Here is a 10,833-nt window from a genome sequence, read left to right as displayed (position 1 = left end):
CTTTTTTTATACACATGTATTTTTCTAATATGCTTATGTATTCTGCTAGATCTCAATTCTGAATACCCCATAAAGCAACCCATAAAATCCTGCCTATGATTCACAATATAAAAACTGGTAAAAATTTAAGTACAAAATTTGAATACATTGTAGAAGGGGAGTGGCTTTAATGTTTATCAGTTTAATCAAGTGAATATATTTGGTCAAATTAAGCTTTATCTAATTGTTTATCCACATAGAAACTGGTGGATTTTAGATTTTGTAGCACAAAACTTTCTGTTTAAAAAAAAGTATGAAAAGAAAACCTATGCTATATAGCTTCTTCCCTTTGATTAAAAAAAGTGTAACTGCATTAAGATTATAAAAAACAAAAAAAAAAGAAAAATTCAAGATTAATTTATTGGAGCACAATCTGATGAATATAATGAGAAAATCTTTGTAAGAAATTTTACTACAGGGAAATATTAACAACCAAATTCCATAATCTCCAATAGAACTAAGGAATTAAATACGTGACTCGATCTTGGCATAAAAGACACAAAACACAAAGTAAGGCATGCTTGTGTAATTGGTCACAAAGAAGCATTAACGTTTGTGCAGCACAGAAAAAGACTGGCATTTTTGCAGATTCTTCCAGTATCACAGACACCTAAGGAACACATCTTTTCCTTAATGCCAGTGTCTCCCTCCCTGTACACTTTTAGGCAGTGACCACCTAAAAGAGGAGAGGAAAATGCATCCATACCCTTCTAGGAAATCTTATATATTGAAGAAGCTGTTGCTATAGTTGTTAGTAAATGAATACACAACAGCTTTTTAATAATAAAATCACTACCATCTAGCACTTGTGGGCTTTATATAAGACCAATAAGAGTTAACAGTACTGGAAACCTCTCATAAATTCAGGTTGACCATGTGCATTTAAATGGGTGAAGCCAGCTCACACTTTGTTTCAAATTAGCTTTTTAAAAATGTCCGAGTCCTTGCAAGAGAGGACTGTCCTCAGAAGAGAATGCTGCCTAATGCACTGAGGAATGGCTTTTCTGCTCTAAAGGTACTTTAAAAATGTAGATCAAATTCCCATGGCTTTTTTTTTTTTTTTTTTTTTTTTTTTCTGGTGGAATGGACTGTCCTTGAAGCATCGTAGCGAACTATTTGCTATATTTCTATAATAAGCCTATCTTCATCATCACTGCTAGTGTCATCATATTCAACTCTGGTTTGCTTCCTCATAATTTCTAAACCTCTCTTTTTGTATGTCTTGGAAGGTGTTGCAGAGTAAGTCTGGAACTCAGGGAACCTGAGAGTAATCGAGGGCTTTTTAAAGTTAGCAGTATTTTTTTCATGTGGCCTTTCATAGTTATCTGACTGCAGGTAGGCTCCATTATTGTCTGTATTTCCATGAAGGACTTTCTGAGAAAAGTTTGCCTGCTCTGTGTATTCTGTGTTGGGTAAGTTAGCCCTTGCGCTTGACTCAAAAAGAGAATCTGCTTTTGATCGTAATGTATGTGAACATCCAGGTTGGGAACTGGCAGTTGAGTTTTCTTTTTGAGAGGAATATCTAATTTCTTCGGTTGAACATTTCTCCCTTCCTGAGGCCTGGATCACTAGGCTCTCTGACACTACTTTTAACGTGTTTCCTTGGGTTGCCTCTTGATATAAGGAAAGAGGATCAGTAGTCTCTGAGCATCTGTTGTCAGTCTGCCCATCTGTGCCTGTATTTGGAAAATCAAAAGGATAAGACCCAAAAGAAGATGTTACCGAGTCAGTCTGAGGATTTGGCTGTGACTCCCCTGGCACGGATGGCTGAAGCAGAAGTGGTTGTGTCACTAAACAGCAAATTTCTACGTCATTGCTGACTTGCTGCATGGCAGTGCTTACTGTGGATGAAAAGGAATGAGCTGTCACAGATATCTCCAAAGGAGGTGTAATGTTCTGAAAAGAGAAGTTTGTTCTTCTGTGTTCCCTGATTTGCTCAGAAGTGTCCTGCAGAAGTTAGAAGGGAAAAAAAAAATTAATGTCAATCCAGAGCATTTCCATGGTTTGCAAAAAGAATAATTAAGTTGACTGTATCAGTATAAAACTTTTACTTCTGCTATAATTCATATTGTCTACCTAATTAGGAATATTGACATTTATTTAGACAACTTGTGTGTGTATATACATATATACATGCACACACACTCATGTAATATATGTTGCAAAGATGCATATGCAATGTAGCCAAAAAGGTCTGGATAAGTCTGCAAGCAATATGGCAATATCCAACATGGTGAGATAATTTTGCAAAGAACATCATAAGAGCTAAGTTCCTAAATATGATCCTGCTTATGTTACACAGTGAACCACTGCTTATGCTACCTGGGAACCTAAAAGCCATCTACCTCATTAGCTTCTTTTTCTGAGCCTGGCTGGTGGAAGTCTAGAGAAAAGTAAGAGCAAGCTGAGCAGGGGATATTCTCCCAGAAGCTGTGCTGACGCTGCATACAAAAGCAGTTTGCTGCACATGCAGACACATGGAAGGCCCAGACACTACAGTACCACAGGCTTCCACAGAGGGGACACGGAGCGTGTCCGCAGCTGAAGCGCGCACTTGCACTGCTGCCCGGCCAGGCACCCCCTTCCTTCTGCCACCTAACTGCCTGGCTCCGTGTGCTCCCTGCTACATCTCCTGGCACCTCCAACAGCAGTGCCAACCTGTCCTCTGAAAGCAAGCATAGGAGATAGCCATTCAAATCGTACACATTTAGCTGTTCTTAAAATATATATATATATATATATATATATAAAACATTAGTAACTTTCATTGTATTTTAGCCTCAAAAATATCATTAAAACATTTTTAAACAAAATCTGTGTTGCAGAAGAAGTAAATAAAAATTCAGCTTTAAAACAGCTGAGTATAACTGAAGTTGTAATTAGCTTTTTTTTTTTTTTCATAATAAGCAATCATGCACAATTAAGGTAGAATACATACTTTTTTATCCATTTTGTCTTTTTGCTTATCATGGATTAGATTTTCAATATGCGAAACTATTCCTGAGTTATTCTTTTCTTCTTTCTTTCTTCTGCAAAGTGGCTCATCTGAGGTGGAACAAGATGCTCCTTTTTGCTGGTGGAGGAGATTACCTGTAGAAAAGAGGTTTGGAGAAACTTTTATTGTCATGTTTACTCCACTGATATACTAGAATTTACTAAGCTTCTCATCGTATCACTTAACTAACTTCCATGTATTTATTATTTCATGTACCTTTCTCTTTTCAACCTGATAGTTCATCTTGGTTAATGTGTATGTGGCATTACTACCAGATTGTGGAATACAGACAACAGCAAACAAACAAACCTCTGACTCTTCTTGCAGTAGGAAGAGAAAACTAGCAAGATATATTGATGCAAGTCAAGGAATTGATAGAAAGTTACTGAATTACATGTGTGAAATTCCCAGGTGCACTGGCATATGGCATTGATAAATAAAACTGCTAAAAATCTGCCACTTGATATGCATCTGCTTTTCTGAACAACACAAAGTCCATGGCAGCTCTTCACAGATAATGTTATATATCTAAACTCAATGTTAGAACAAGAGCAATTAGGAAAAGGGGATATAAGCAGAAGTAGGAAGACAGGACTAAAATTTCTCAGCAAATTAATGTTTTCTTCATTTTACTGGTAGCGTTAGCCTATGCTAGGCAGTCAGTAGGCCAGTTTTCTATTCATCATTAAGAGTAAAATGTAGTGTCTGAGTATTAATTATATTATAGCAAAGACATGTCTTTAGTTTTCTAGCTTGCCTAAAAGCAGATTAGAGAACTGAATTCTCAGGGGTTTGAAACATAATTACTGAGATAACCTGTGCGGATCCTAATATTCGACCAGTCTGTGACAAATGTGAATAAGGATGCAATCAGAAGCATTCAGATGAATTACATAAATATGCTTTAGTTAAATTGAAGAGAATACAATATGTCATCATGATCCTGTCTAAAGGGTGTTTTTAAGTGATTTAAAGTTAACTTAGTTGTATTTACAGATTCAGACAAAGGAAGCAGCTAAGATGCAAAGTTTGAAAATGTGACATCTGTTTCCTCATTGTCATTATTTATGATAAAAGCGCTTTCCACATATTTCAGGATATACAGGCAGAAGGGCAACTGCAGTTGAATGGGGTGATCCTGAGACAACGTGTGTTGCTGGTGCAGAATAAATTCATATAATGTCCTATTCCTTTTTCTCTCTATTTAAACAACAGCAGAACATAAGCTCAGGGACTGTTGGCTGTTTCAGATTAGCGTTTGTTAATACACAAATGTAGAGGAACATGAGCATAAACTATCAGTGAGAAAGTGCAGAGCTTTTTGCAGTGGATGTATGTTGTAACAGTGTCCCTTGTAAGCGCTTGAAGCAAAGAGGAGGTGAAAATGTTAGAATGTAATTCTCATATCTAACTGCTTTTACAGTAAATACTTACCTTGTGACTTTGATTGAGGAGAACAAGACTTTTTACACTGACTGAATTTACAGGGTTGTGATGGATAACCCTTTTTCAAAACATCCAGTGTTCTCTGTGGAAAGCAGTGTTGCTTGCTTAGTCGGTTCATTTTCAACTGAGCGTATCCATGTATGTGCCTCCTTCGGTACCTGTGTTGCAAATAGCATTTTTCGCAGTAAAAAGGGAAACAGACACACATTATGTAAAAGCAATTAGAGTAAAATAATACCACAGCATTAGGCGAATTTAAGTCTAACAGGAACTTGCTACTAGGAAGGAGATCTTACAATACATTTAATAATTAACAGTTTGGCCAATTAGCTACCTAATACATGATCTGGACTTTCTGGTTCCTGTACCTATGTGATATAGCCAAATGTATCAGTCTTGAGACCAACAGGAAAAAGAAAAAAAAAAAGAAAGAAAGAATAAACCTAGAAAATGAAACTAGACTGTTTGGATAACACACATGGAAGTCTTCTGATGTTGTTGTTCTGATCCTTCAAAACTGCAGTGTCAGTTGCTAGACTACACTCTGTGATTAAGTTACAGCTACTTATGTGTTCACAAGGGAATAATTCGGTCTGGTTTTGGTCATGAACTAGAATAAGAAGGATGTATGCATACAATATATGTTTCTTATTAAAACAATTCATCAGACATTCTGCTACCTCACACTCTTGAAAGATTAAAGGCTAAATCTTCCACTGATATGAACTCCCATTAAAGTCAGAGGAACTGTGCTGATTGATGCAATGGGCCTTTGATAGTTTTATACTCCAGTTCTTCCTGCTTTTCATTTAAACTGAATGATCCTTTAAACTGCAGCTGCTTTCATTAGTGTTACAACTTGATATTTATTCTTTGCATTCTCTTGTGAATACATGTTCAAGATATGTATCTACTGAGGACAAAAGGGTCTTACATGTTGCCTTTCACTGTAGTGGAGTTGCAGTATTTTGGATCCCTTCAAACACAAGCAAATACTCATAATTTTGACAGAAAATAATCATTTTAAGCCACAGTGAGAGTCAGCTGACCAGTCATCTTCCTTTGGTACTCATCTGTTTTGCTTAGAAAAGTCAGTTACTGATAGTAAAGAGTATATTAATATTTTTGATAATTTACCTTTATAGAACTGCTGCAGTATAGGAATAGCTCAGAGAGATTTATTTTTCTCTCAGGTTTGACAGGTTGAATTTTGGGGATGTCTTTCTATTTTATGTAGATTTTATTTTACCTGTTGTAGCAAAATGCTGTCTGTATCCAGTGAAGTTGAAAATTATAGTCCTTACCATTTGGGGGTGACTTTAATTTTTTTCTGTTTGTGGCTCTTCTTGAGTTTGTTTGTTGTGAGTTTTTCCCTTTTGCAAACTACTGTTTTCTTCTTTTGCTTTGAAATATTTTCAAAAGCACCAGAAGGAGCTGCTGAACTTAACTGTTGAGAATATTAGGAGAAAAATTAATAAATAAAGCAAAAAGCACAGAAAAGTCCAGAATTACATTCAGATATTAGAAATCTGTATCATTGTTAAAAAGAATAGGTCCTGAGCTACCCTGTTTTTTTTTTCCTAGAATTTGTTATTTTTTTCTAATCACTCTATTATTATAAAATTAAATTAAACCAACACAAAGAAAACCACAAGCTCCGATACATAGTCTGTATTCCAGTTTGCATGTACATTAAATATCTCCAAGTATAACAGATACTTGATCTTAACTGTCTCCAAAGTTCTATCTATGCAAATACTAATTTTAAATGAAAGCAAGTGAAATAAATATCTTGTGTCAAAACAGTACAAAAAATACCCCAAGGGGAAAATTTAAGAAATGGAAATTACACTTTTCTAGCTAAATAGTATTCTTACTTAAATTCTCAAGCAAAAGAAACTTAAACACTCCCACAAAAGTATGCTCATGTACCAAATGACTGGATTATTAGTTCTATAAAATCTCACTTGTAAACTCTCTACCCAACAAATGCCTGTATATGGCCAGAATATATTTTTTATATTACTAATTATACTTTATTCAGAAAGGGAATAGGATTAATCATGTTACCTCCTGTATCTGTTGTCCTTTAGAAAATGATGAAACCAGTGTCTTTAAACTCCTGTTTGTTAAGCTATAGGCCACAGTCTTGCTAATATTTTTCATTTTGAAAAAAGAAATATCATATGTTGATAGCATGCATTCATTGCTAGATTCCTTGTCACAGATGTGCAAGGAGGAGTAAGCAGAATCTGCATTGCCTTTCTGCTCAGCAGGCAGAGGAAGGCTCCTCGTTAAACAACACCAAGTCAGTCGTGGTTCAGCATTTAGTGATGGGAAGGTGCTCTTTGTGCTCGATACTGTTAAACTTCCAGAGTAGCAAAGCAAATTATTGTGAGGAAGTGCTGGGAGTTCTCTACAGTGAGTAGTGAGACTGTGGCAATAAAAAGTGCCAAAAGAATGGCAAAAATAAGTAGAGTTGTCTGTTGGGCTCTGAGAAGACTCCCCATCCTGCAGTGCTGGTGAAATGTCCCCAGGAAGGCATGGACTTCCATCTGTGCCCCATCCCAGGGCTGTTTGCCCTAGGGTCTGGCTAGAAGCTGTCCTTTGGCTTGACGTCATCACCAAAGAGTTGCTGCCTGAGCAAAGGTGATGTAAAACCTGCTTTTCTTCTTTGATATCTGCTGATATGAAAAAACCACTTGTATACATAGAAGTAAAGCATATTTTCTTCTTCGAGGCCTGTGCAGATGAAGTAGTTACACTCATCCACTTGTCTTCAGTTTGCCTTTGATAATTAGATTTATTTTTCTTGTACTCGTTTTTCCAAGCATCTTTTATCATTTCTTTCTGTCTGAAGTTTTGGTTATAGAAGGTGTTGCCTACTGTGGTTAAGATACTTGTGGTTTCTGAGTTGATTGGTGAACAAAATTCTGGAGATTTCCAGTTTGCATGTACATTCCAGCGTAGCTCTCCTCTGCTGGCCTTTTGTCTCACTTCAAATTTTAAAGGAGACCAAAACACATCAGTAGGATCAGCAGCGAGTGCTCTGCTGCTGGAAGAACTGGGTGGGCTGGTTAGGGTGTCTGTCACAGACGCAGATGATATAACCTTCTCTTCTGATCTAAGCACAAGTGACAGATCTGAGCATCTCTTGTCTTGTGGCAATTTAAGAATATATTTTGGAGAAAAGGTATTTTTCTGAGAGACTGGAGTTAACTGACCAGATTGTAAGTGATGAATTTTGGCAGATAGGTCATCAACATTGTCACTGAAAAGTGGTACTTTTGTTTTCACAAGACCTGTTTTGACATCTGCATCTGTTGCGCTATGCAAGGCAAAAGAATTGCAATCACTTCCCCTTGACTCGGGCCCCAGAAATCCAGCAAATGAAGCTGTTGATATCTTTGCTGATTCTGAAAGGTCACTGTCACTATAGTGAGCAGCTTTTGTGAGCAATCCAGGTGTTTTCATACACTCTTCACTCTCAGCACCTCCAGAAGACATTAGTTTTTGCTCATCTGTTTTACCTGAGAGTTTCACTGGTGCTGTGGAAGGAGACTGAGCAATACTGCAGGAGACTCCTTCTATTTCATCTGCTCCAGGCTTTTCACTACTGGACCTGGAACAGGCCTTTAAAATAATGTTTTCCTTCCTTTCCACTTCCACTTTCAGCTTTTTTCTTTCTGATGGTAAGATGTGAGATTTCTCTGAGGCTTCTCTATTGCTCTTGCAATGGACCCAGAGGGATGGCGGGGAGTGCTGGCCAGTTTCCTTATTCCTTTGATGCTTTCCGTAATTGTTTGAAGTGGTGCTACACTCTGATTCAAATGCACTGGCTTCTTTCCCGAATTCTTTTGAATCTTCCCAATTGCTACTCCGTGTGGGCAAGCAGTCATCATTGGTTACGCTGGTGTTCGGTTGACACGGTGCATTTCGAAGCCTGAGCTCATGACTGCTTAGTGCCTGCAATGTGCTGTTGTCACCTGTGTTTTTAGCTGTGTCACTGCCACTGAGGTTTTGGGAAGCTTTGCTTGGTACTACATGTGCCCCAGCGTTTACTGAATGTGACGTTTCCATTACCTGGGTTAAACTGTCTGCAGCTTCCTCTGAGGGCATGTTCTGTAGAACATGGTTACCATCAGGACAGGTTCCTGACTTAAAAGTATTTAAATCTGCTGCCACAGGGGAGGAAAGACTGTCACTTAAAGAGCTCCTGCCTTCTTTTTCCTGGGTAATTTCAGTACCACTGACTGATTCATTTGAATCAGCCGCAAAGCTTGTAATATCTGCAATCTTATTCCCCCTTTGTTTCATTTTCTTGGCATTTTGATTGCTTTTCATTTTTTGGTAGATTTTCTTAAACGTTTCATCTCCATACATCTGCCATTTTTCTTCAGAGAACATCTTTATCTTCCTCTGATTTTGTTTCTTATTTCTGGCACTTACTACCTCTGCAGCCCCAAGCTTTTTACTTGCTTGCACCTCCTCAGAGGGACAGGGATTCTCAGCGCTGTTACTGAGTGGCAGATCCTCCACAGCCGTTTGCCTGACAAGCGCTCGGGGATGGCTGTTAGGAAAATCCATGGACTTTGCAGCAAGATTGTTGCTAGGCAGCAAGCTAGAAGAGCTCGGGTTTACAGACCGCTTAGTAAGAGCGAGTGGGTTTGAGCAACCTGCTTTGTCATGTGCCGATCTGGTGCCCTCCACAACCGGCAGAGAGTTGCTTCTGGTTACGGGCACAGAGTCTACTGTCGTGGAGAACTGTGTGGGAACTGAGTGGAAAAGCAATGGCCTGCATTTTTCTAGGGGTGTAAAAGTAGATTTTGCTGAGCACAGGGAAAGATTCTTTCTTCTATTTGCATCAAAAGTTCTGATGTCAAAATGGAAGGAGTCTTTGTATGTATAAGGCATTGGCAGATCAATGCTTCCCTGCTTGGAAAGGACAGTTTTTCTGGGCCTAACGTTATCTAAGTGGGTATCATCCACCACACTCTTGTTATGAGAAATAAGTTTTGAGATGTGTTCTTCCAGCCTTTTTTTCTCTAGCATCAAGGCGGAGGCTTTCTGGGCTGAATCGAGCTTTGCACTGCTTCCGGCTGTGCACCTTGAGCTGCTGAAGGCAGTTTCATTTTCCAGTTCAGTGCTGTGTTCATAGAGACTGTGCAAGGGACTGGGCGAGGGCATCTGTTGCTCTGTGCTATCAGAGCGTGACAGATACCCCGAGTCAGTGCTCTCACACTTCTTCAGCTTGCAGTCAGATGGCTTGTAATCCCACTGCTTGTCCGAAGAGGTTGCTTGCTGCCTTTGCAGCTGGATATGCTTACTGGCAGCTGGAGTCCTTTGTTCCTGTATCATCTTCCTCTGGTGCTGCAGAGCTACTGGAGATGATAAAGACTCTTTTTCAGGAACCTCCTGATTAATCTTTGAACTAAAGGATTGATTATTTCTCATTTGATTTCCTGAAGCAAACGATGAATCGCTTGTTTCTGGCAGTGGAAATTCATTAAATTTCTTAGTGTCTTTTACAACACTTGTCTCTGAATTTACTTGTTTAATCTTCACCCCCTCATCTTCACAGGTGCTGCTATCTAGTCTAGAGCCCTGATGTGATGTGACACTCTCTGTTGCTTTCTCATTTTGCTCCGATGTGCCACCATTGTCAGAGTCCGAGGGCAGTCTGGTATTGTTAACGTGTGTTTGAGTCCGTCTGTGTTTATACAAATTACTTTGAGTTTTAAATGCAATACCACAAGTGGTGCATGGAAAGGGCCTCTCTCCTGTGTGAGAGCGAATATGTTTCTCAAGGACACTTGGCTTCAAACAATCCCGACCACAGTGTTTACAGATGTATTTCCCAGTATTTTTTGATTTTCCTGGGTTTCCAACAGATGCATTTGCACAAGCATTTGGTGACAATAAAACTGGCAAAGTGCTGACTATGTTTAATGTTAAAGTTTGCCCAAGTTGTTTTTGAAAAACTGATTGATGCTGATCTGTCCTTTCTGAAGGAACAAGTGGATTCAGGATTAGAGGTATGTTACTTCCGTCTAGATTCACACAGCTTCTGCCAGGCACAGCCTGACTGCTGGGCCGAAAGCATCCCGGCTGCACGGGCTGGTAGAGCGGGATGGTGAGGGCCTTCACGTACACAGGCTGGGCCAGCGCGTGTTCCTGCTCAGGGGCCGCACGGCTCAGACTGAGAGCTGCAGAAGCCTGGGCAGGCTGGAGAGACGAGCTGGGAACTGGCTGGGAACTGGCAGCCGTAAAGCAGGAACGCTTCTGGGCCTCCATTTCCAAGATAATTTAGCATATATTCATGTATCTGTAGGAAACAAAAATATTTCACTGTC

At 39.1% G+C, this 10,833-nt stretch overlaps 1 protein-coding gene across 1 annotated transcript; it reads right to left on the bottom strand.

The window, feature by feature from the left end:
* Positions 1-1,149: 1,149 nt before the first annotated feature.
* Positions 1,150-10,801, bottom strand: ZNF831 (zinc finger protein 831). The gene is made up of 5 exons (XM_010226130.2): positions 6,551-10,801; positions 5,785-5,927; positions 4,469-4,638; positions 2,978-3,129; positions 1,150-1,986 (listed from the first exon to the last, which is right to left on the bottom strand). The coding sequence occupies exons 1-5, from the start codon at positions 10,772-10,774 to the stop codon at positions 1,159-1,161; spliced, it is 5,517 nt and encodes a 1,838-aa protein (XP_010224432.2). The 5' UTR covers positions 10,775-10,801; the 3' UTR covers positions 1,150-1,158.
* Between the last annotated feature and the right edge of the window lie 32 nt (positions 10,802-10,833).

Source organism: Tinamus guttatus, unplaced genomic scaffold (assembly GCF_059628265.1).
Source record: "Tinamus guttatus ecotype Peru unplaced genomic scaffold, ASM5962826v1 Tinamus_guttatus_pri_ptg000027l, whole genome shotgun sequence".
Classification (NCBI taxonomy): Eukaryota; Metazoa; Chordata; class Aves; order Tinamiformes; family Tinamidae; genus Tinamus; species Tinamus guttatus.
This window is presented reverse-complemented; position numbering and strand designations above follow the sequence as displayed.